Source organism: Cladophialophora immunda (genome assembly GCF_000835495.1).
Source record: "Cladophialophora immunda strain CBS 83496 unplaced genomic scaffold supercont1.6, whole genome shotgun sequence".
Lineage (NCBI taxonomy): Eukaryota > Fungi > Ascomycota > Eurotiomycetes > Chaetothyriales > Herpotrichiellaceae > Cladophialophora > Cladophialophora immunda.
In genome coordinates this window covers 2,294,954-2,320,362 of record NW_015622546.1, presented here as the reverse complement: position 1 = coordinate 2,320,362, position 25,409 = coordinate 2,294,954, and the positions used below count along the sequence as shown (strand labels likewise).

Here is a 25,409-nt window from a genome sequence, read left to right as displayed (position 1 = left end):
ATGCTACGCTCGACAACCAAGTCGCAGCTTCTGCAACATGCACATGACTTGCTCCCTATTTCAAGGACCTTGAAGCTGACCGCCATTGCAAATGCATCTTGTAACTGGTACCACACAACTCACGTCCAGTTTGCCCAATGCATCTTGTCAATACATGAGGGCGCTCAAGTCTTCCCTGGTTTGTCCACTTTCACCTGGCCCGAAATCGGAACGCTCCCGTCCATCTCGATCCGTGTTCCTGCCGTCTTCACCCCCACCTTGCGCCCAATGAACCACCAGCAGGGGCTGAAGATTTCCTCCCGGCCCGCCTCGGCGGCGCTGTCGACGCAGTAGGCCAAGGTGGTCATGGCGTCGGTGACGCCCTGGTCCCACAGGCCCACGCGCTCGCCGGCCCAGACCATCCAGTAGCCCAGCCGGCGCGGCCACTTGGACATCTTCCACGCCGTCCAGTAGTCCATCCAGGTCGTGGCCAGTTGTGTGGCCCCCAACAGCGGCCAGTACCATGCTCGGTAGATAGTAGGGGGGATGGGCAGAGGGTGCGGGAGCGGCGTCGTCGAGGGAGGAGCCGGGCGGAGTGAGACCAGCGGCGGCTCGTCACCGGAGGAGGAAGATGGAGAGGAGGACTCGAAGGGCACGAGGACGGGACTTTGATGCCCAAAAGGAGGAGCTGGAGGATCTTGTCTTGCGGCGGTTTCTTGTCCTTCCACGCTACTCCTCCTCTTCATTCTCGGTGTCCTCTTACCTGCTGCGGCGGCGGCGGCGGCGGAATCTTCAACAAGTCTCTTCGCATAGTTAAAATGCGCCGCGAAATCCTCTTCGTGCAGAATCTCGAACCCGGCCCCGGTCACCGCCTCCCTCGCCTGGTCGCTCGTGTGCAGGTTGCTCAGCCCGTTGCCCCTCTCGACCCGGTTGCGGATGCCGACATGCCTCTTGTTGTCAGGGTTGTATTTCGGCGTCAGCACCCATTCGGACAGACCGAACACGGCGCCGGGCTTGAGCACGCGCGCGATACCGCTGTACACCTGCAAGAGGGAGGGCGAGTGCACCGTGGCTTCGATGGAGTACGCGGCGTCGAAGGACGCGGGGGCGAAGGGGAGATCCTGCGCCTTTTTCAGCACTGCTTCGCGCAGACAACAACTGCCTCTTTTTCGTCCTTTTGCCTCCGTAGAATCTTTCCCGCAGCACGGTTTGGGGGGGGGGGGGGGGGGGGGGCAGGGTGGTTGCCATGTCGGCGGGATATATTGGATTCGAAGAACGGACCAAAAGAATGGTAGGGAGGTAAAAGTCACAAAACTCAAACTCACAAGGAAGTCTCCTCTCACGAACGTGCATCTGTCCTGCAAGCCCTCCAGCCTGGTCAAGTAGATGGCGCGGTCGATCTGGCCCTGGTTGATGCTCACGCCCACGACCTCGCAGCCCACGAACTTTGCAATCTCCCGCGCGGGGCCGCCGATCCCACAGCCCACGTCGAGCACCTTCATGTGCGGTTTCAGGTTCATGAGGAAGGCGAGGCGGTGCTCGTAGAAGGCCATCGCCGTGGCGATCGTGCTGTCGCACGGCGGGAACGCGGGCGGGAAGGGCGTGTAGTGGAAGTGGGTGGACCAGCCGTTTTCATACGCCGCGGAGGCGAAGTTGTAGTATCTGTGCGAAAGACGGGGTTTGATGGTTAACCGATGCTCCTCTCCCTCTCTCGGTATCAGGCACCTTGATCTTCGCCATGGGCAATGGATGGTTCGGTGGTGGCCTAGAGACACAATCGCAATAGGACTCACGAATCAGCAACCTCTGCCGCCGCGTCTTGTCTCTTCCTCCGCTGTTCCTCGGTCACAGTGGTTTGGTCATCATTCTTCCCGTAGTGGGAGGTGAAGGCGTTGACGACGTGGGCAAAGTTCTCGATCCGCTTGGGATTCCCCTGTCTGGCTCCCATCCCGCCAGGTCAAGGGGCTGGGTAGTCTTTCGTGTCGTTTTATCCTGCGGGTTTCTTGAACGGTGAGGATTCTCTGCAATGCTTCGAGGGGGCAGAATGCATAGAGGCAGCCGAGGAGTAGCTCGAGCAAACCAGAACCATGGACTGGGCCTAAATCGTTGTGTTGATGGGTTGGTGAACGCAGCCCATGTCGGTCAGTCAGGAGGTTGATCCCCTTGCGTGACGAGCAAACGGAGGAATGTGCCCGTTGTCAGCGAGAGAACAATGCTAAGCAGCGCCATGGAGTGAGCAAAGGTAAACACACTTGGGATTGTAGGGGTATCAAGGGATGTTTGATCACTCACAGAGAGGAGCAGTTAGACACCCCAACAAACCACCGTTGGCACCATGAACCCTCGTGGCTCTTGATTGTCCTCTTTTAACCCTGGCACACCTCCCGGTCACACCCAGAGTCCTATTTCCCCTCGTGAATGGATGGCGGGTGAAGAAGTCACATCGCAGCTATTGAGCCACGGTTTTCTTCGATCGTTTTTGAAACAGCAATGAAGTGGTTGCCGGGGTGCTTCCATCGAGCTTGTAGCAATGATAACGTATCTCCCCGCGTACACATACTTCATTGACATATTGACCTCATACATTGTGCAATTCTCTCAACAGCCGCTGAAGATGGAAAGACAACCTTTGAGCATGGTCACGTGGCGTTGCCTTCCGCGTCGTCAAATCTTAGGAACACCTTGAGAGCAAAGAAGGCGAGCAGGACCACTGTCAATTTCATCAAAAACATTCATTCTGTTCTACCTGCAGGGAGGTTTTCTATCACTGCAACTGGCAAGAGGCCGACGCATTTATCTATCCATGTTCGAGGGAATAGACATAGACGGTAAAACGTTGCCCATGGAGGATCAGGATTGACAGGCTCCATCATCCACCCTCATACAACATCCATTTCATCCGCTTGATTTCTTCTTCAGTTCCCCTTCCTGCCTCCAGCATCTCGTTACGTGCAAATATGCTTTTTGGAGGTTGTTGTCATACAATGCTTCGGGACCATAAACTCGTGTATGCAATTCGTAAAGTCATGGTCTTGTCTATTAGTGCCTTCACGCCGAGTGCTCTACAACTTGTCTGTTTGTACCGTTAGCAATTGACGAACAGTTGACAGGGGACAAAAAAGGAAACTCACCATAGTAGTTGTCATAGCCCGGAACTTGCTCCTTGAGACCCTTCCTCTTGCGCATTTCCATGACAATCTTGCCAACCATGGTGGTGGAATCAAGTGGCGAACCACCAGGAAGGATTTGCCAGTGATCGAAGACGGATTGAGGGAATGCTTGACCGCCAGTAGCAGCGCGCAGATCAGCATTGAAACCGAACGACTCCAAGACGGGAAGATATGCCTTGACGGTGAACAGTGGGGTGCCGACACGTTGCTCTTCGGAGAAGACGTGACCTCTTCTGCGGGTAAGGACACCGTAGATGCCGCCCATGGCTTGTTCCGGAACCTGAATTTCCACGAGGTAGACGGGCTCGAGAAGACCGGGATCAGCAAGCAGGGTAGCAGCATAGAGTACACGTCGAGCGGTAGGGATGATCTGGCCACCTCCACGGTGAATGGCATCAGCGTGGAGAGTCACATCCATGATGTTGAAGCGAATGGAGCGCATGGCTTCCTCGGCAATGGGACCTTCACGGGTTGCCCACTGGAAACCGGACACGAAAGAATCCTTGATTTCGTTGAGGTACTGGACGGCCTTGGTCTGGTCAACCAACAAGTTGGCACCGGTAGTATCGGGGCCGAACGCCCAGATCTTACGGGCATCGGTGACATCCCAACCGTGCTCATCGGCCAGGATACGGGCACGAGCCTTGAAATCGTCGCGAGGCGTAATCTTGCCGTTCTCAATGTCCTTGGAGACTTCCTCTCCAAGAGGTTCGGCGATAACATAGAGACGGTTGTGCTTGTTGGGTGATTTGGACAGCGCAGTCATGCTAGAGGTACCGCCAACAGTTTCACGGTAAGAGACGACGGGGTCGCTGATCTTGAGAGGAACACCGGCGTGGTCTTCTTCCAGATCCTTCAAGCAAATTTCCAAGTGAAGCTCGCCGGCACCAGCAACAATGTGCTCACCGGACTCCGAGATTTGGGTCAAGACGCAAGGATCAGACTTGGACAATCGCTTGAGACCTTCGACGAGTTTGGGCAAGTCGTTGGCATTCTTGACTTCGACCGATCGACGCACGACGGGGGAAACGGAGAACTTCATGACCTTCAAGTTGTGGGCGGTTTCGGAGGTGGTGAGAGTACCAGACTTGAGTAAGAACTGATCGATACCGACCAGACCAATGATGTTGCCAGCTGGCATATCATCAATGGGTTCGACGGTACGACCCATCATCAGGACCGTACGTTGGATGGACTTGATGAACAGATCGTCCTTCTTGCCAGGGACATAGTTAGGGCCTTGGATACGGACCTTCATGCCGGATCGGACGGTACCAGCGAAGACACGACCGAACGCATAGAAACGGCCTTTATCGGAAGTTGGCACCATCTTGGAAACGTAGAGCATGAGATCGGCGTGAGGATCGCAGTCGCGGATCGCAATGCAAGATGGATCATCAGCTGGGCCCTCGTACAAGGTCTCGGCTCGGTATTTCTGAGCGGTGACAGGGGATGGCAGGTGGATGACCATCATTTCGAGGAGAGCATCAGCAGCCGGCAAGAACTTCTTCATGGCAGCCTTGAGAAGACCCTTGCCAGGAAGTTCCTTCTCTTCGCTGGTGATCTTGATCTCGAGCTTGGCGCACAGCTCAACGAGTTGGTCAACCTTTCCCTTCTGGAATGCATCAAAGATCTTGAAGATGGGGTCCAGGATGAATTGGTTGAAAGCACGCTCAAGGGTCTTGCCCTCGTGCTCGGCGACCTTGGTCCATTTCTTGGTCTTAGGGTTGAAGTAGTTGTCGCCCCAGAGACGTTCCATCATCTTGTTCTTGTCAACGCCGAATTTCTTGGCATACCGGACGGCGAATTGCCGTATGGTGAATGCCCAACCGTGGAGTCCGGAACCGAACGCAACGGTACCCTTCTCGGGGAAGACTTGGACATCACCCAGGGCCTTGTCGAGGTAGGTGGAAATGATGACGTTGACCGACTCGATGGTACGAAGGAAGGACTGGTACAGATCTTCCTTCTGGAGTTGCAACTCAAGGAGAGCACGGTCGACCTTGTTGATGATGACGACGGGCTTGATACGCTCACCCAGAGCCTGTCGGAGCACAGTCTCGGTCTGAACGCACACACCTTCGATTGTGTCGACGACCACCAAGGCACCATCGGTGACTCGGAGAGCGGCCGTGACCTCGGACGAGAAGTCGACGTGACCGGGCGAATCGATCAAATTGATCAAGAATTCGTTACCGTCAACTTTCTGAGGTTGAATTAGTCATCTGCCAGTATCAGGAAGACGGGCGCATCTCTTACCTGGGGAATATCCTTCAAGGATTCTTCATCCGGAAGATGGGCATACAGGGAAATGGCAGTGGATTTGATAGTGATACCACGCTCCTGCTCGTCTTTTCTCGTGTCTGTAAACCGACTGCGAAATTGTCACTATCTTTCCCTCGATTGCATATCGATATCAACACCTACGCTTCGCCTGCCTTTGCCGCAGAAATAATACCGGCCCGCTGGACGAGAGAATCGGTCAAGGTGGATTTTCCGTGATCGACTGCGGGTTTGGTTAGCTGGCGAAGTCTTCACGACGACGGATTTGCAACATACCGTGAGCAATGACAGACATGTTGCGAATGTTCGCCGGCTTGTCCATCAACTTTTTGGGGTGTTAGTCCATATCGAGCATAGCAGCCAGCCCCCAATAAGGTCCAATTCCACAATCAGGTGTTGTCGAAGGAGGGGTAACTTACAGCGCGGATCTCTTCGATCGTGAACTGCCAAAGAGTTAGCCAGGACCATTTAACGGCAGCAAGCAGGACATAGACGTACGTTGACCATTTTGGTGGTTTTTGATGTTGAACTGCCCTACAACGGCTGAATAGTGCGCTCCCTTGAGCTTTTGAGAAGTACTGATGCAAAATCGAGAGCTCGCTCGATCTGCCAAAATACGGGGCGAGAACCTGCGCTGGTATAGATGAAGAAGGATGGAAGTTGCAGCTGTTTGAGCCGCGTGTTTGCGAGGGAGAACTCGAAGGGAAGAGGGTGAGGGAGGGGTTGGGATGATATGAGAAAATCTTGGTGGTTAGAAATGCGAGAGTCGAGTGCGGCAATTTGCCAAGCAAGCTTTCACGTGGGGCTTGGACTGCGTGAGTTCTACCCGTACAGAAGTGAGTGGTGGTGAGTGATTGTACCCCGCCAATGAGGCCGCAGTCGCCGTCGGGTCGCCGTCTTGAGATGTTAACTCCGTTGGCTACCGCTTCCATCCTGTCAGACAGACACCCACCAGGAGTCACAGTGACTCTACCTAGGCACAGACACTTTCCGCGCTGGTCACAAATATGGCACGATGCGAAAGTCGGTGAGTCATCGGAGGCGTATCATGCGTGACTACCATACCGCAGTATACTTGTACATGGAGAAGACTATTGGACGAGAGTTCCGTTGCCCCTCGGTCTACCAAGTCCTGAACAAGAAACTGACCAATTCAACAGGCTTTATTTGCGCTTGCTCCCAATGTATACCGAAGTCAAATACCAGATGGGTGGCGTAATGAAGACCTCAACCCTTGAGGAGGCCAGAGGCCAGAGTTGACCACTCCTGAATCACGGCTTCAGATATGCCCGCTTGAACGCTCTCATTGCCCAACATATACCAGAACAAGAAGTAACCCATACCAACCGTCTGAAAGAGCTTCTGGCGCCGGGAGGTTGCACAATGAGCTCCAATACCGCGTCTCCCTGCCTTGTAAAATGGTGTTACACATATCAACTCCGGCTCCACACATTATCTTCTTCAATCATGTTGGCATACTGCCCTTCTCCACGCTCTGTCCAGCGCTCTTCCTCGTCCCTTGGGTTGATAAGATTGTTCTCATCATCACTCACTGCACGCTCAGGAGCCGGCGGCCTCGGCGCCACGCTAGCCGGATCCCAGCCTTCTCGTATCTCCTGTCCTTCAGGAGCCTCCTCGTCGATGCTGTAGGTGCGCACAAAATGCCGCTGCGGTTTTCGATTCCAAGCGTCACTGCCTTCCTTGCGAGCTCTGACGCGCTCCACTTCTTCGGCTTCTGAATCCTCGACAACCAGATCTACGAGCTGGCTGCGGTCGGATTTCCCAGAAGCCGAAGGCGACCGCTCCTTCGGCCGCTTTAACTTCGCTTCGATGGCACCTTGGTGTGAGGAGCTTTCGGAAGGTGACGTGCTGCGATTTTTGCCTTTTCGGATGCTCTCCTGGATTTCACTCTGACGGCGGCTCTTCCGATCTCGGGTCGGCTGAAAGAGGTTACGGTTTGTGGAGGTGGTCAGTAAGTTGGGATCACGCCGCAACCAGTCTTCCCGTCGTGCTTCGTGCGCGGTGACGACTGGGTACTGTAGGAAGAGGACAGTTAGAAACATGGTCCGGCATCCACGCACGCATGAATAACTTACGTTCCAATCGCCAAACTCTAAAGCCCGAGCATTGGTAAATAATCTCTCATCCTCTGCATCAATACCAATCTCCATATCAGGCTCCGTTGCTCGGTATTCGTGAGCCTTGCCTCGAGATTCTGGTGCAGGAGCCCGTGATGACCCGTCCTTTGGCAACAGGGGTGTCCGACTGCTTGGACCTTGGGGCTTCGGAATCCAGTACTTGCCCTTGCCTCCCCTTTCATACCTCATGCCGTCCATCATCCTTGCAACGCGCGAGTGAGACTCCTCGTGGGCGATGACATTGTCCCCAGAATCAAATGTTCGATAGTCGTAGTCCTTTCCTCTGAATGTCTCTTTTGTATCCTGAATCAGGTCCTTGGGACCGAAAGCATCTCTTAGCGCGTACTTGACGGGCATGCGAGCTGCTGAGATTGTAACATCGGCGTAGTCATGCCAGGAGAAGGCATACCAGTGTGCCACGGCGAATATGGGCATTTCAAAACAGATCAAGGCGTCTTGGATGGCAGCAGCAAGGTTGTCGGGGGTGTAGCCTGGGACGTCATTCGGGATTGCCCCAAGAAATTGCAGGATGGAGAGGAAGAATCCTTGCCAGTACGATGCGAAGATGATGAGTTTGATGCATAAGAACTTTGGCATAGGTCGGAATGGTTTTAGATCCTCATGCATGCAGACCCAGAACATAGCGAGGAAATACAAGCTCAAGGTCACACTGACGTTGTAGAGGAGCCCTGTCCAAAAGTAGCCAGAGGTCAAGGAGATGTAGCCTTCTTGGTATGTCCCCGTGAGCTTGAGGATGATGGTGGCAACACTGAGGATGGGTTTGAGCCACGCATACTGCAGGATGCCTCTTTTGATCAGGAGAAAGGTATGTGGATCCGAAATGTCCATCTTGCTGCACCACAGGCTTATGGGCCACGGGTGAGAAACAGGGGCTCGGCCGTGCATCATGATGATGAGGGATCGTTCGCCGCCGAGAAAGTTGACGAGGAGTTGGAGGAAAGTGTATATTGTGAATGCTTCGTAGATGTCACGAAGAGGATCGAGGTAGAAGGCGGCTTTCAGGGACACGATTGATGCCCATGAGGCAGCGGAGTAGATGGGAACCATGAGCAGAATTCGAATGACATATCGTTGCAGTAGAGGCTTCCTGTAATTCTTGGATTGAAGCCATATTGACCTAGGCCGCAGATTAGTACTGTACATTACAACGGCGTCGAAGTCGTAGAGACGTACACCAAGGATATCAGAGTAGCAAGTAGCGACGATACTCCTGCCAGGATAATGATGAGTCTGGTGAGCTTGCTGCCCGTTCCACCACTGGCCATTGTTTCCATGATGCACGCAAAGCAATGCCGTCAAGGCACCTGCAATGAAGCGACAGTTCCAGTCCCGTTACCGTGAGCTCCAAACGAACATTGTGTCGACTTGCAAACACGCCACAGAGGAGTAGAGGAATGACTGGAGTCTGTCTTCGGTAATGTGACGAGTCGCTTTATCGCATATAGGGGTGTAGACGGGTAATGCAGCGCGATCAGGAAAATGTTCAAGCGATGGATGGCATGCGCCTGGTCGGGTTTTCTGCGGGGAAACACTGCATCACCGCAAGTCATCATCGTGCATCTCGAGTCCACATTCGCACCTTTACGCGGGTTCGCTTTCCGTTGCATGCCCTCGAGGTACTTTTGGCAGCCGTCTTCGATTACTGTGCGGTCCTGCAAACGCAACAGACGATGCGACCACTCTTGAAACAACGATAACCATGGGCGCGTCGTCGCATGGTAGTAGCCACATGAATCATGTCGGATTTGGATGACCTGGTCGGGGCTCCCATCTCGAGGAATACCTCTTTCAACTGGTGAGCCGGCCTGCGAATGATACTGCTTTGTGCTAACGCCCTCCAGGACCTGGTTCATCGAACTCGCCACCTGCTCTTGCTTGACGCTCTTCTTTCTCTTCTACTTCAATCGCCTGTTCGCAACCCTCGTTTCTTACGGGCTGCGAGCCTTTACTTGGCACAAGTACCGAGTCTGGATTGACATTCAAGCACTTCAGCTATCCTTCTTAGCTGGTCGAATCTTCTTCAAGGGCATCCGCTATCACGCCGAGAATGAAACTGTCCTGATCCAGCATGGCTACATCACTTGGAGATATTGGCAATCTTCCTCGCGACAGGTAGATCTGACAGGGTCGGAATTGGAAGAGGAGGACTCTGTGCTCAAGGAACAGAAATTGTCACCTGTGGACGGATCTGAGGAGTCGGAAACCCCCTTTCAAGACCCCGAGTATGGCCGTTTCAGGAGGAAAACGATTGCGGACGCCCGGATCTCGGCCCATATTTCTGGCTTGGAATGGTTTGTATACAACAGAACGCCCGTATACGACTCCATTGTCGAAGATGTCTTGAACCATGATCTCAAGGACGGTGGCCCACAGAATCATACTACCGGGCAGAAACACGAACACAAGCTGGGCAAGCTGCATCTCCGTAGGGACAAGGCAAGGCCTCATTCGAAAGAAGCTACTTCCAGCGACATCTCCGCGGACAGTCCGCTTAGCGAAAAGGCTGACCGAATCTCACCATCGAGCGATTTCGCTGTCCCTATCGTACGGGCTGATACCTACGCCAGTGTGGCCCCGGACACAGAGCGACCCACTGCAGATATACCGTCCTTTTATCCCTGGATTCTGCGAGCCCTGCCAATTGCTGTCGAATGCTCAAAGGGGGCAATATCGCTTGGAAATGAGAACACACGGGCGTTAGTCGTCACCACCTTTGCAGCCGCCAAAGGTCATATTGATGCAAGCGCGTCGAGGTCGTCGGATTTCTTCCGGCAGGTGTTCGACTTTACTATTGACCATCCCAAAGTCGAAATGAAACCTAACCCTGACTTTCGCAGAACTCAGTATGTCGCTGCGGAGAGGATAATATCAGCTGCAGAGTCTCTGAACTATCGACGACGCTGGTGGCAAGTGAACTTCGGTTTGAGGCGCAGAATCGGTAAGGCTTTCCGTGGTCTCAAGCGTCTTCTGCCAGGCTTAGGCAGCTCAAGGGGCTCGCTACGGACCACTGCATCGCAAGACGGTGAAACCAAGAAGCACTATCCCTATGACGAGTTCCAGAATGAGAATCGATCGTGGCATGGGCTCGGCAGGTATCTAGATGAGGATGAGCGCGACGATCACGAAGGCTGGTCTCATGTGGAATATGCCAGGTTTTCACAAATCCTGGACTCGCCGGCGGTTCACTTCAAGTTCTTCTGGGATATGCCGGGGAAGGTTTCAGAAGAAGATGTGGATCTGGCCCGACACGCACATGTTGACGATATCAACATGTCGAAGCCACCGGCCTACGGGATGGACCTCACTGTCAAAGGTGGCTTTGTAAACTACGGCCCTTGGGCCGACCGCCTTCGCATTGAAATCCAGTCAACGTTTTTCCCAAACCCCTATCGATCAGTGTCGCCAGCTCCACCTGTCAAAGTAGGCGACGTGCGGCAATACACGGTAATGACAATACGCGTTGACCTTGAAGATGAAGTTAGCCTCCGTGTACCGACGAAAGAACGCTCGAAAGATTGGCAGTGGAGAAACAGAGCGCACGCGGTCAGGGAAGCTGCCGCCGTACGGAAGCAACGTGAAAAGAGACATTTTCGATTCCGTCGCTCGCCCAAGACAAAACTTGGCCCGGATATCCGCCCATTCGGCTGGTTGACCGTCTCAGCAGGACAGGATTCGACGGTGCGATACGACATGGACATGGTCCCGCGACCAGAAGGCTACAGAAATCACCTGCGACTTGACCTCAAGCACACGAAAGCTACTTCTAGCGTCAATCATGCATTGCTCTGGCGTTGTCCCTCACAGAAGGTTTCATGTGACCTGTCCAACCCTCTGGTGTGGAACGCCCTTCACACCTGGGTTTTTGACATTGAAAGCAGTGCCATGGAGATGTTCATCTTGAGAGACCACATGATTCTGCTAACAGATCTTGTTAGCGATTTTACAGCAGGCCAGAAGCCGGACTACATGACCTTTGTACCTTTTGTCTATCGACTCCACTTGGCGTTTCCGGATCTCAAGCTCTATCTCAATGCAAACGATTACAACATTATTGACAACCCATGTGACCTTGAAGAAAACGCATTCTTAGTCCTAGGATTTCAGTCGCTGGCTGGAAATGTGGATATTCCCATGCAGTACTTCTCGCCTCGTCAAAGCAGCGTCAAATTCATTGGCGAGGGCCATAATGCATCCCTGGAACTCATCACACCGGTGTGGAATACGATCAATACTCTTGCTGAGGACACAACGATGATGACCCTCAAGCTGCTGAATCTCGAGGGGTCTTACAACTACTACCCCAATGTGTCTCCCGGCTTGACAGATTCTCTGTTCATGACCATTACAGGGTATGCGCCCAAGTTCTTTTTGCATGGGTATCTCATCCGCTATTTTGTGAATGTCAAGGAGAACTACTTTGGTGAAGATCTGCATTTCAGGACATTGGAGGAGTACCAGGACATGTTAGCTGGTAACGAGCTCCAGCGACCGCGACCAAGCAGCAAAAAAGACAATGACCTCGATGTCATTTTGACTATTCGAGCCGAGAACTCCTGCGTGCTGTTACCTGCGAACATTTATTCGCAACGAGAAAACGTCCGTGTGGACATCCTTCTTGTCGATGCCGACATGCGCTTTACCAACTACTACATGGACCTACAGGTTAGCTCGAGTCCGCTCGAGGCCTCGCTTGAGTCTATAACCGTTAAGGGAAACGATCCATCAAGCGCAATCACGAATTGCCAGTTATTCATTAATGGTGCCTGCGTGTACGGCCATAGACTTTTTGGGGCACCCCCTTCGGAGCCCACGTACGCCTGTCATTGGGATATTGACGTTGGCGAGATCACCGGCGAATGCTCTTCCAAGTTTGTTCAGACCCTAATCAATTCCATCATGGCATTCATCTACACACTGGACGACGATGAAAACTCTTTGCCACCTTTCAATCGCACAGCGGTTCACGACGTGACCTTCCTCAGGGCCAATCTTGCCGGTCTCCGTCTTTGGCTGATATCGGGAGGAACTGCCTACATGCTGGAGCTTTCCGAATCTGATATCTCATTCAGCGACTGGGCCAACTTCAGCTTTGCAAAGACGTTGCGTGCCAGTGTCCCTCGGATTGCTCTCGCAGCTGTGGATTACAAAGGCGCTCTGCGACATCACGATCGAAGACCAGGCCCGGTAGAGACGTTTGCCTGTTTTGAGACCTCTCTTCGGATCGGGACGCTGGACAAGACAGATAACCTTGCGCATACTCGCGCTTTGCAACAACAGCATATTCGCTATCATGACCAACGAACCCACCGTGCAGATTGGGTGTTAGATCCTGGTAAGCATTACGCGTCGAATCATAGGATACCTGACTGGGCCCGTGATCCGCCAGCCATGCCCGTGCCCTCAATGCCCGAACCCATCGGAAGAGTAGAGAAAACGACGTTCCCGGAATCGAGGGACCGTAATGGTCGGAGACGTGGTCCTGGACGACAAGCCTCCTTCATATCAGCATCGTCGACTCCGTTTCGAAAAGGCTTATCCGTCGAGTCTCGCGTACGGAATCAGCTAGATCATGGCCCTGCAGGATCCTGGCCACCGCCGTCAGACAAGTCTGGTCTAAGCCGTGAAGATCTGAATCGTCTTCGTTCCAGAGATCGAGATGTGCATCAGGCATTGGTGACATTCTCCAGTCCATGGTCCCCGCCGCACTTTACACTGCACGACGTTGAACCTAATACCAAAAATCTGCCCCGACTGCCTGACTTGGATCCTGCTCAGTTCCCATCCTTGACTCCGGCGGCCACCAAAGATTCTGGAGCGATACCAGACGAATTCGAGGAAACGCCACATAACGGCGTTGTCTTTATGGTCCAGGATGGTCTGACCGGGTTTTGCACCCCCTCTCTCTTTCTTTCAATAGGAGAGTTGATCCGAGAATTGAATGAAGATCATCCAGTCGACCAGCTAGACAAAGTGCAAATTACGGTAATGAAGCGAATACTAGAAACTCACAAGCACGACGATAAAGGACACGTTGTGGACTTCGCTGTCCAGCTGCCCTATGCACATATTCGGCTGATTAATGGCCTACAAGGAGAAGGCGAGAGCGATACACCAGTTCCGAGGGAAGACCAATACGACGTGAAACTAAGGAGCTCACAGTTGTTCTACCGCCTCTTACATCCAAAGACCAGTGCAAGGCTGGAGCCCACCCCCCCACACAGTCAGCTGGCATATGGTTCGATTGAAAATCTCTCCGTGTCTGTAAGGGACGATAGCTTCGCAACCGAGAGAGCTTCTGCTCAGACCGCAGTATCGCTCGCGAACGTGGGATTCTGGTTCTGCATGAAAGAAGATATCAATTCAAAATTACAGCTGAGCAACTTCGACGTGGTCTTGTGGGCGGATCAACTAAACAGCATGGCAGGGCTGATTCAGAGGACAGTGTCAATGGTCGATCGCATTGTCGATGCATTCGAAGGGCTTGACCAGAGCTATAAATCAAGGCACTTGATCTATCATCTAACCCAAGCAGGCAACGCAATCTCGGATCCTATCTTTCTGACAAGGCCCTCATATGTGCTCAGAAGCGCGGATAAACATGTCCGTCTGAGCGACTCCTGGAAGATCATTTCGAGGCTCAGATACATATTCTCCACTCTCGAGAAAGAACACGGACGAGACTTCATCGAAAAGTGCGGCTGTGAAGATCTCGAGCTGAAAGATCCAGCCAAACTCCAGGTGCTTTCTTCTTTTGAGGAGTGGCGAGGCTGGGATTATGCACGAGATAAAGTGCCCATCATGAGCTCACTTTTCGAATGCGGCCATGTCCAAGCGTCGGAAGCATTCGACAACAAGCTCGTTGTACAGACGGAAATCATCGTGGGAAAATTTGAAATTATCTTGGATCCCGGCCCTCGTCAGAGTGATCTTGCTCTACTCGGCCTCGACTTCAACGTCATCCTGCGCCCTGCAGGTACCTCCGGGATCGGCAGCAACGCGCGGAGAATCATCCTTCAAGCCTACACTGCAGACACATCTCTCCATCTCAATTGGGCCCTGGTTGAACTCGCACGTCAGGTCATTGAACTGGGTAACCCTCTGGCACTGAGAACACAAAACACCCATAATTCCATCGAAAAGACAGCGCAAAACCTGTCTGCAAAGAGAAACCACTTTACAGTTATGGTGGGAGCGGATGCAGCCTCCGTTTACCTCACCACCATCAACCTCAAGCTCAAATGGGCGGCCGAAAGCTTTCGAAGCGGCGTTTCTTTCTCCAACGGCGGTTCACAGCCTACGATTTCCTCCTTTACGATTGCAGCATACACAGCAATGGCCAAGTTCAGAGGTCATTCCCACACCTTGATGATGTGGCGACTCCGCATGCCAAAGCTCTATGGGTCGGTGTGGCCACAGCCGCCCGCCAGCTCTGGAGATCAAAAGATGGTTGTTCAGCTCTGTGCAGCCTCGCACAAGTTTCGGTTTCAGATGAAGGAAGATATCGTCAAGCTGCTTGTAGTCGCCGACTCTGTTGTCCGCGAAGAAGTCGCGACAATTGTCGATCTGGTCCACCAGGTTCCCAGCGCAAGCGGCAACAAAGTCCAAAAGGTCTCAAGCTCCAACGATGCTCTCAATCTTGATCTACGCGTGGCCATGTTTTTGGACGACTACAGGTTGAATTTTGTGATTGTTCCATCGCTGCACTATGCAATTGCTGGGAACGTGGCCCGTACATCAATCATCCCACGGCGAAATGGAGGGTTGGACGTCAATTTCGACATTAAAGAGCACGAGCATTTGTTTGAAGTACCGCAGGATGCGTCTCGGGGCAATTTGTCTCTCTTGAAGATGCCGCCAATCAATGGGCGACTATCCGTGGCTCAGACAGATGCCCTTGTTTCCGTCCGGGCGCGCATGACCGTCGAACAAATCAATCTGGAAGCCTCGGGCGTACGAGCTTGCTTCGATGCGCTGAACCAGCCTGGCGTGATCCACCTAATACTAGATGCCAGGAGAGCCATGCAGCAACTGCAAGAGTCAATTGATCACGTAACGGGTGGAAAATCCAAACCCAAGGTGGAAGAACCAGCTGACGCGACTCTTTTGCTTCGTTACGCAATTCACGGAACCCTGGCAGGGATCAGGATTCACTTTAGTGCTCCGTCTGTCAGGGAAGACCAGGACTACCGGGCCGACATGGAGTTCGGGCTTCAAGGGACGACATTACACATCCATAACGAGGCAGAGAATCCAGACTCGATCCATGAACGGCCACAATTTATCCTCAACTCTCAGGGCGTCGGCGTTGGACTCTATCGCAGTACAAGATACGAGCGAACCAATTTTGGATCCTGTACCATAGGCCTGAAAGCCTCTGGAAAGACCGAGACAGTCGGAAATTCGGGGACTGTCCAGGTTTATAGGGCTTGGAGCGATGGAATTGCCGTTGAGCTTTTCGAGGAGAGTGCTACCCTGGCGGTCGACATTATTGCATTTTTGCAAGATCGGATCAAGTCTCTCAAACTCGCTGATGATGGAGAGAACATCCAACATATCCGGAGGATGACTACTGCCGGTATCGCAGACCGGCTGAAGCCCAGAGAAGCTACGGATGTGGCCAGTGAAGCAGCTGAGAGCATCGACGGCGCATCAACTATCCTGTATGCGTCAACCTACGCTCTTGATCTTGAGGATATTATGATCCGATGGAACTTGACGCGAAGTCCTGGGTTATCAGCCTCCCGTGAGATGGAAGACCTGGTTTTCTCGATCCGAAAGGTTGATCTCAAGACCCGGCAAGAGGGCACCGCTCGATTATCGATATTGGACACGCAGTTACAAATTGTCCCACAGTCACAGTCGAAGAGCCCTGTCGCACGGACAGCCAACTCTGCACTACTACCGGAAGTGGTCTTTGCCACAGCCTACCTCTCCACGAAGCATGAACGACGCTTTGCATTCCAAGCAAAGGGGAAGGCCCTGGACCTCCGGCTTGCTTCCGACTTCGTGATTCCAGGTCACGCCTTACAAAAATCCCTTGGCAATGCCAGCGCGGAGTTACGCAGAGCGAAGAGTTTCCGTGAGACCAGTCCGGCAACACCCCAAGCCTCTCAGATAGATCTGTTGGGTGGGAAGCGACTGGCATCGCTCCTAGTTGACGCCGATTTTGCCGGGGCTGTAGTCCATATCAGTCCTCGCACCGAAGCCGAACACAAGAGCTCTGTGTTTGGGTTCTTGAAAGGGAAGAAACGATCTCGAGCGGGCCGATATGGTCAAGCAGTTCAAGGAGAGGACGTTTCGTCGGCCGTGTTGAAAGCACCTGGTGTTGCTCTCAAAGTCGAGTACAAAGACGACAACAAAGACGATCCATCCCTTAGCACCGAGGTCAGAGTCGCGGCGTCTTCGAATACTCTTTACCCTACCGTGGTGCCTTTGATACAAGAGATATCAGCCAGTATCAAAGAGATTATGGGCGACGATCAGCCTGGGGACACTGAGCCTAGCGCATCGCCAGATACTCGCAGCTACCTCTCTGATGCGACTCTCAGCAACTCGAACCCGAGTGCCATTTTTGGTCGCTGCAAGTTGAATGCTGGACTTTATATACAGCCACAGCAGTTCAGCTTGAGCTGTCAACCTATTGCAAGAGTGGCGGCCACAGCCAGATTTGCAGATATATTCGTCAGGGTCAATACGGTATCTGCCCCTGACCAAGAACGGTTCTTTGCGATTCAGACGACGTTCAATAAGCTTGCGGCTTCCGTCCAACACGTTTACTCCCGAGAATCAACCGCCAGCTTTGAAGTGGATTCCATCGTCATGTCACTGATGAACAGCAAGCATGTGAGTGCTACGACCGGAGTCTCAGTGGTTCTCAATATCAGTCCTATGAAGACGGACATCAATGCAAAGCAGCTTCAAGACTTTCTTCTCTTCCGTGAAATCTGGTATCCTCCAGAGCTTCGCACCAAGTCAAAACCAGCTGCGCCTGTTGCATCTCCGCTAGATCAACAGGCCTATGCAATGCAACGCTATCAGGAGTTGTCTGGAAAGGGCACCTTACCATGGCATGCCATAGCGTCTGTGCAAGAAGTCCAGCTCCAAGTCGACCTTGGCCAAGGGCTCGGCAAATCAGTCTTCACCATCTCCAAGCTCTGGGCTTCGTCGAGAAAGAACAGCGATTCCGAGCAAAATTTGTGCATAGGGTTCGACAGAGTCGGGGTCGATAGCACAGGGCGGATGAGCGGGTTTATTGAGCTGGAAAACATGCGAGCACGGACGTCAATCAAATGGCCAGAAGATGCAACGGCAAAGAGACGTGCTCCTCTTGTCCAAGCTTCTATCGGGTTCGAACATTTCCGAGTGAAGGCTGCCTTCGATTACCAGCCCTTCGCAGTAGCCGATATCTCTTTCTTCGAATTTTTGATGTACAATGTGAGGCAGGGTCTTGGGAACGACAGCGATCGGCTGGTCGGGCTCGTCGACGGAGGCAAAGTCCAAGTCTTTTGTACCACGGCGACTGCGGCTCAAGGGCTAGCTCTCGTGCAAGCATTCGAACGATTGATGCAGGAAAAACATGAAGCATACGAGACGTCACTCCAGGATTTGGATAAGTTCCTTCGAAGGAAATCGATGTTCCCATCCAGCACTTGGACAACTCCAGCTCCAGCCAGGGAACGCAAAGAGAAAGCTGTTGCAAAAGGCACGTTCGCGCTGCACACAGACGTCGTTTTGACATTGGGCGCTCTCGATGCGGGTGTCTTCCCAAACACGTTCTTCGACAATCAGATTCTCAAGGTCGAGGCAACCGACGTGCAGGCAAGGTTTGCGGTGGCTACGACGGAAGGCAAAACTCACAGTGCCCTAGGAATGACGCTAGGACAACTCAGAGTCGCCCTGTCGAGCGTCAATCGGGCCACCACAAAGGCCCTGAGCGAGGTCTCGGTCCCCGATGTCATTGACAGGGCCACCACCTCTCGCGGCGGGACGATCGTCAAAGTGCCTCGTCTCGTGTCCGCCATGCAGACGTGGCAGGTCGCGGACTCCAACACGATTGAATACACCTTCCGGAGCACCTTCGAAGGCAAAGTCGACGTTGGATGGAACTATGCGCGAATCAGTTTCATCCGGGGCATGTGGCAGGCCCATTCCCGTGCTCTGGCCCAGCGCTTAGGGAAGCCGCTACCTCCATCTGCCATCAAGGTCACAGCGGAGCCGTCCCAAGAGGGTGAAAACGGGCGCCAGGAGAAGATCACGGCGGTTGTCAATGTCCCGCTGAGTAAATTCACCTATGTAGCGCTTGAGCCGCCGGTTATTGATACGCCACAGCTGCGGGACATGGGCGAGGCGACGCCGCCGCTGGAGTGGATCGGGCTGCACAGGGACAAGCTGCCAGAGGCAACGCACAGCATTGCAATTGTGAGTCTGTTGGAGATTGCGAGGGAGGTGGAGGATGCATACACCAGGATCTTGGGGGCGAGCTGATCTCCTTTTTCTCTATTTCCTTGTTTGGATCCTACTTGGTAGGCAGGCATAGCGACGGCGTTAGTGGATTGGGGCATCGGTTCGGCCATTGCTCGGGAAAAGCACGGGAATTGATAGTTACGAGTACACACTTACTGTACCACGGGCACTCATTGATTACAAACCCCTTTTTTTGTTGTAGATGTGCTCAGTGATCCAGATGTCCACAAAAGCCCCCTCCCCTTTTTAGAGGCTGGGACTTGACTGAAGGGGGCATCGGATGCAAACTCAACCATGGCGGGTGGGACCTTGCACGCAGCTCCGTGGGTGCTAGATATAGATACAGGTAGATAAGTCGGTCCCGAGGCGCAGGGTGGGTGTGTGGGTGCTTGATGATGCCCAAGTATGTACGTACCTATGGAGTAGTAGTAGTGCGAAGACAGCGTGGAAGGACAATCTTCCCCCCTCGTCTTTCCTTTTTCCAGGTTTGGCCCCGATCCACAACTACTTGACTGACTGATGGCGATTGTGATGGCGATGGCGATAAACCTGTGGTGACTGACGGCTCCGATTCCCCGAAACCGAAACGGCGGCTCCGAGGAGCCACATTTGTACGGAGTACGTCTTCTAGGTGTCAGTGATAAGCAAGCACTCGGGGCACATGTAGGTCAGGTAGGTCAGGTAGGGGAGGAGGGAAGGAGGGAGGGTGGTTTACGAGAGTCAGTCGACGAGTCAAACCAGCGAGTCGAAGAATCGAGGAATCGATGAATCAATACGAGATATCAAGATCAGAATCAAGATCAAGATCAAGATCACCACAAATTCCATACATACAAAGACCCCCGATCACCTTCCGTCGACAGACATGCTTTTAGTCCAAAAACATCGTCCTGCCCGGAGAGATGGCGTCGCTCGCTCGCAATGTATGTGCATGTGAACCAGAACCAGCCCGGGAACGGTCCAAGGACCTTGGTCCCCTGCACCTGCACCCGCACCTGCTTATCCTATACCCCCGAGGCTGAATATTGTGACAACCAAACCAAACCAAACCAAACCAAACCAAACCAAACCGAAAAACAAATTCATCAAAAGTCCTCTGAATGAAGGTCCAAAATGGAGGAAAACTCCGTGGACGTGGACTAACAAGGACATGCTGTGCCGTGCCATCCCTCCATGACTCCATCCACCCACGCCAAACAAAGAACGAAACCAGACCTGCGGGGCTGTTAGAATACCTCCCCTCTCTCCATTCTGTGTCTCCTGCCAGAGGACCTCCTGCTACCTTTGAGGGGGAGGAGGTTCTCGTCTGGCGCAGAGTAGCCCCTCGTGCGTGTGTACTTTTCTCGGCGACTGTTTGTTCCAACGTTGCTGTTCTCACCGACATTACTGCTGCTGCTGCTGCCGCTGCCACCGCCACTTCTTGATAGTCTCTGGTTTACACTTCCCCCTCCGTCTTCGTTCTCACGGGAGAAGCCTCGTTCTCGTCGTGGAACGCGTACCGGCTGAGCCTCCGGATGCGAGCGCCGTAGAAGTAGAAGACGTACGGGATCGCGCAGCACGCGAGGGCCAGGAACGCCAGGAGCGAGCTGGCCCACTGGTAGCCCAGGGTGTGATACATCTGGACGGTGAACAGTACGACGCCGGCGCCCCAGAAGGACCGGATGCAGGTCTTGGCCGCGAGCGCCGAGGCCGCGAGGTGCTGGTACGTGTCGACGAGGTAGTTGTTGGCCGAGTTGTACAGGAAGATGAAGCCGAACCCGACGGGGAAGCCGCCCATCATGGGCCCCCAGTACGAGACGTCCGGGTACGAGGTCCAGCCAAAGATGAACAGGCCGATCGGGATCAGCCAGCACGAGAGCATCATCGGGATGAGTCGTGCTTCCGCGGGCGGCTTGCCGTCCGGGTACTTGGCGCAGACGGAGAGGTAGTGCTTGTTGACCAGTGGGGACAGCACGGCGGAACAGACGACGCCGAGGGCCAGCGGGATGAACATCAGTCCCGTGCTGCCTTCAGACCATCCCTTGCCCTCGACATAGACAATCGGGTATGCGACGAAGAACATGTACAGGAGGCCATAAAGCACCGACATGTACAAGGAGATGAGAAGGACGATGGGTTCGAGGAAGAGCAACTGCAGGGGCCGGAGGAGGAAGATGGCCAATTGCTGGGTCAGAGGACGCATGTCGAGGTCCCGTTCGGTGACGTATCTGCTGTCGCCCGTCTCCTTGCGGAGTTTCTTTGCGCGTTTGTCCAGGAGAATGGGGGCGTAGGTCTCCGGCACGGTAAAGGTCAAGATGCCCAAACACACCCCCGCGAGGATGAGTTGGATCCAGTAAAGCCAGCGCCAGCCAGCGGCGTCACCGAGGAAGCCTCCAGCCAAGGGGCCGATCGCAGGGCCGATGAAGGGAGCAGCCGAGAAGACAGCCATGGGGACACCCCGCTCTTCGTTCTTCCAGAGATCGGCCAACGTGCCGCCGACGAGGGTCATGGGCGCAGAGAAGGCGATGCCGTCGATTAGACGACAGACCAACAGAGTACCAATGTTTTGTGCCACGGCGCAGGGGATCTCGAAGATGACGGCAAGACCCAGGGTGAGGACATAGACCGGCTTCCGACCGTAGAGTTCTGAGAGGGGCGCAAAGGCGAGGGGACCGACACCGAAGCCAATGACGAACATGGTGATGGTCAAGAGGGAGACTTCCTCTGAAACGTGGAATCGTTCAGAAACACCTTCCAAGTCGGCCGTGATGACAGCGCTATTGAAGGCGACGGTAAAGCAAGTGAATGCCACGGTCATGGTGCACCACCATTCTGTTCGGAGAAGGGGTCAACAACTTGCGCAGCAACGAAAACAAATGCAATGTGGCGCTGGAAAAACATACTGTAGGGCTTGGACCAATTCTTTGGGTTTTCTGGATCGCCAATCTTGAAAGTAACCAATTCATGTTCCTCGAGCCGCCCGGTCACCCTCGATACTGTCTTCTTGGGGATCACACCGGTCGTCGTCTCCTCCAAATATTCGTTCATATCGGCCTCATCGCTGAGGATATCGTAAGGCAAATCCAGCAAATCCGAGGCATCTTGCGTCGGTCTGGTCTCGTAATGCTCCAGCGTCCGACGAGTCGAAGCCCGGGTCAGCCTGGTGTCTGATTTCTCGACGCCATGCTCCAGAACCCCGCCAGCGTCCGACACCGTGGGCGTGGTGGTTAGGGAGGTCCCATGGGATATGTGAGGTTGGTCCATGGTGAGCTCGGCGAATTAAAAATAGTCAAGGGAAATAGTTTGGAACAATAGGACTGCTTCTTTGGGCAGATCAGAATGCCAAAATTGAGCTGGGAGACGCAAAGGGGGTAACGAAGACCCGGGAACGTGATGTATATATACCATGGGTCCACGAAGTCTCGTGCAGTGTTGACAAAACCGATCTAGAGGCTTCGCTGCCCAACCAGGACACCATCTCGCGAGAATCTGTGCGGCCCCAGTGCCAAAAGGCGCCAGGATCCAACATTGATTTCAGAGGCATATGCATGTGGTTCGATCCTCAGTGCCGTACTCGGCCGTGCGCAAAACGCGAGAGACGACGAGGTCGCCCAAGTGGAGTGAGTTGGCGGAAAGGCTCGCCGCGAGGCAGCCTTGCACCCAATGGAACGGCACATTCAATTAAGCTTAACTCAGGTCAAAGGAAAAGTCGGCATGCCCCTTGTTTGAGCGAGGACACCGAATGCCACTCCTGAGGGACGGTGGAGGCTGATAAGTCAGCGCAGTTCAGACCGAAGCCAACTGGAATGTACCGTTGAGAACAGCCGCGCCTTAGCAGACACGCTGATTGGGGGTGGAAGCGAGAAAAAAATCCAGTCGACTGAAAGATCCCGAGAGTGCGCCGAACCTAACCAAGTAACCATCTGGATGGGCTGTGTTCTCCGATTTGGGGCTACATGTCAGCGACAGTGGTTGGTCGCCTTATGGGAGATCTGGCAAGGCTCTGAGGTGCAGGGAGTATACCACAAATAATCCCATCCGTCAATCTTGCCGAGTCAGGGAGGGTGCTGGCGATTGATGTCACAGGAGAATTTCTCCTGGTTCTGCTGGCTGGCTGCTATATCCCGACTTCAATCCCATCTGAATCAGCGTCTGGTCGACGTAATCTGGTGTCATTGAGAGCAGACTCGGTGCCGATATTCTGTTGACAGCTGACTGACTGCTGAGAGACGCTTCTGTCCTTATCTGCTCCAAAAGATGACAAGCCACGAAGCTCATCTCTCATCTCCCCCGGTCCAGGATAGGATTCAATCAGGGCGAAAGGGTTTGTTTGTTTGCTTTGCTTCCCAAAGTTTTTCATTCTTCGAGGGGGATCCATGGAGATCGACCAAAGTCTCTGGTCTGAACGTGATAGTCTCCCAATCACGGACGGTGGCGGAACTGCAATTTTGCTTGAGTAAGTCGCAAAGAGGCATTTTGTGAAACAGGTGAGGAGTCTTGGCGCCAGCCTGTGACTGTGGTGGCTTGGTGGCTTGTGGGCCTTGGCGTTTCGCATCTGGCCTCGTGGCAGTTCGGAGCGATGAGGTCATAGTTTGTCCGCCATTCCGGCCAGCCTCCCAGCCTGCCTGCCAGCCCCCGCCACCCTCCGCGACAATACCCGGCATGACTAAGGAGTGATGCCGCTGTCATCCCCCCCTATGCCTTGCCCTTGAAAACATTGCGACGGCATCTCTGCTTCGCTCGTCTCTGAAGAATTGCGATTCGATTCACCCATATCAATATGTCAGACTACTACAACCCAAACTCGTATCCTCCTCCGCCAGGAAGCGGGCACAACCAATATCCGCCTCCTCCGCGATCACAATACGAGGGTGGGCAAAGCTACACTGCTCCACAGGTAAGGCTAGTTGATCGACTTTGGGATTTGACCACCCTTGGGTCTTGGCTGACTCCCTGTGCCAGTCCTCGTATGGAGAGTATCAGCCTGCACGCGAAGACCAATACAGATCTTCCCCCCGTACCTCCGGCATGCAGGTTGGCCAGTACGCCGGCGAGTACGACTACAATCGTGAACGTCGCAACTCGGGCCCTTTTGCCGCCAGCCAGTATCGCGCCGGTGACAGTTCGTCATATTATGCGCCTCCGTCGCAAGGATATGACGATCGCTATGACGACCGCCCAAGCTCCCGCGGCTCAAGGCGTGAAAGGGAAAGAGAAAGGGAGAGGTCAAGAGAAAGGGGAGAGAAACGTCACGATAAACACGAGGCCGGGAAGGAGATAGGGGCAACGCTCCTTGGTGGCGCGGTCGGTGGATGTAAGTTCCATGCTGCAATGCCGTTTGGACAAGGTCTAACACAGTTACGCAGGGGCTGGCCATGAACTCGGCCACAGCAACAGCCTGATCACCGTTGCTGGGGCGCTGGCCGGCGCATATGCCGGTCACAAACTCGAGTCCAAGCATGAGAAGGACAAGCGCAAGAAGAAAGAACGCCGGGAAGGCGAGGCTTATGGCGAAGACTACGAAGACTACGACGACCGGAGAAGCCGCTCCGTCTCTCGCTCTCGCAGGAGGTCGGGGAGCAGGAGGAGAAGTGTCAGCAGTAGCAGCAGTGAAAGTGATAGCAGCAGGCGCAGGCATCGTCACCATCACTGACCGAGGTCAAGAGTTCGTGGCGCTTGTCGGTGGGTTCGGAGGAGTGTCGAGTGTCTTTAGCTGCATTTGTCTGCCTTGTGCTTTGGCGTTTGTGCTATGTTTCCACGCGAGAACGTGCTCAATGACGATTAGACGACCCTCCGCTTGTTCGCAATTTGGTTTTTCCCCCTCTCCAAAGCGCGCTTTCTCGTTCAGATCTAGCAAAGGGGATCCGTTTGATTGCGGCATGAAACCCTTGGCCCTGAGGAAACTTGGGGAAATAAAGTGTGGCAAAGCCGGACGACATGCACTACCATGGAGAGCACCCTGCATGTCAGCGACTTCATGTTTGTCACTATCAATGGTGGAGAGCTAGAAGGGGGTATATCTGGAGTCTTGAGTGTCAGAATCCGGGGGAAGACGATGAACAGACTGACCACAATCTGGGTGTGGCCAGCATTGTGAGCCATTTTCCTTGATCAATATTCTTCACCGAGCATAAGGCCGTAAGGGAATCCCATCGGCAGAGAAATTTGCATCTTCTGTCTTGAGAGAAGGGCGACTAAAGTTCCGGTCATGGTTTGAGTATTCGAATTGCGTCAGGCCCTGTCATTCCCGATATTGAACAAGCGAGAGTCAGCTCGCACCGAAGATACTACGAGTACCTCAGAGACAAGCCACTAAGAACGGCCACATTCCTGCGCTCGGTGGCTCCGCCAATCGGTAAGCACGTAAAAGGAACGT

The 25,409-nt window shown here is 53.7% G+C and overlaps 6 protein-coding genes across 6 annotated transcripts; 2 read left to right on the top strand and 4 right to left on the bottom strand.

Moving 5' to 3' along the window:
* Positions 1 to 38: 38 nt before the first annotated feature.
* PV07_10345 (uncharacterized protein) lies at positions 39 to 2,555 on the bottom strand. Its single transcript, XM_016397666.1, has 3 exons — positions 2,272 to 2,555; positions 1,305 to 2,194; positions 39 to 1,100 (listed from the first exon to the last, which is right to left on the bottom strand). The coding sequence occupies exons 2-3, from the start codon at positions 1,530 to 1,532 to the stop codon at positions 165 to 167; spliced, it is 1,164 nt and encodes a 387-aa protein (XP_016244857.1). The 5' UTR covers positions 1,533 to 2,194; positions 2,272 to 2,555; the 3' UTR covers positions 39 to 164.
* A 141-nt stretch (positions 2,556 to 2,696) lies between these two features.
* On the bottom strand, positions 2,697 to 6,232 carry PV07_10344 (elongation factor 2). The gene is made up of 7 exons (XM_016397665.1): positions 5,931 to 6,232; positions 5,852 to 5,875; positions 5,709 to 5,757; positions 5,577 to 5,655; positions 5,409 to 5,523; positions 3,111 to 5,355; positions 2,697 to 3,052 (listed from the first exon to the last, which is right to left on the bottom strand). The coding sequence occupies exons 1-7, from the start codon at positions 5,937 to 5,939 to the stop codon at positions 3,042 to 3,044; spliced, it is 2,532 nt and encodes an 843-aa protein (XP_016244856.1). The 5' UTR covers positions 5,940 to 6,232; the 3' UTR covers positions 2,697 to 3,041.
* A 238-nt stretch (positions 6,233 to 6,470) lies between these two features.
* On the bottom strand, positions 6,471 to 9,059 carry PV07_10343 (uncharacterized protein). Its single transcript, XM_016397664.1, has 3 exons — positions 8,765 to 9,059; positions 7,529 to 8,708; positions 6,471 to 7,468 (listed from the first exon to the last, which is right to left on the bottom strand). Exons 1-3 carry the CDS (start codon positions 8,863 to 8,865, stop codon positions 6,866 to 6,868), a joined length of 1,884 nt encoding a protein of 627 aa, XP_016244855.1. The 5' UTR covers positions 8,866 to 9,059; the 3' UTR covers positions 6,471 to 6,865.
* A 118-nt stretch (positions 9,060 to 9,177) lies between these two features.
* PV07_10342 (uncharacterized protein) lies at positions 9,178 to 19,280 on the top strand. The gene is made up of 2 exons (XM_016397663.1): positions 9,178 to 9,386; positions 9,433 to 19,280. Exons 1-2 carry the CDS (start codon positions 9,328 to 9,330, stop codon positions 19,073 to 19,075), a joined length of 9,702 nt encoding a protein of 3,233 aa, XP_016244854.1. The 5' UTR covers positions 9,178 to 9,327; the 3' UTR covers positions 19,076 to 19,280.
* A 527-nt stretch (positions 19,281 to 19,807) lies between these two features.
* Positions 19,808 to 23,484, bottom strand: PV07_10341 (uncharacterized protein). Its single transcript, XM_016397662.1, has 2 exons — positions 21,937 to 23,484; positions 19,808 to 21,865 (listed from the first exon to the last, which is right to left on the bottom strand). Exons 1-2 carry the CDS (start codon positions 22,295 to 22,297, stop codon positions 20,490 to 20,492), a joined length of 1,737 nt encoding a protein of 578 aa, XP_016244853.1. The 5' UTR covers positions 22,298 to 23,484; the 3' UTR covers positions 19,808 to 20,489.
* On the top strand, positions 23,180 to 25,353 carry PV07_10340 (uncharacterized protein). Its single transcript, XM_016397661.1, has 3 exons — positions 23,180 to 23,930; positions 23,996 to 24,347; positions 24,400 to 25,353. The coding sequence occupies exons 1-3, from the start codon at positions 23,814 to 23,816 to the stop codon at positions 24,684 to 24,686; spliced, it is 756 nt and encodes a 251-aa protein (XP_016244852.1). The 5' UTR covers positions 23,180 to 23,813; the 3' UTR covers positions 24,687 to 25,353.
* The last annotated feature ends 56 nt before the right edge of the window (positions 25,354 to 25,409 follow it).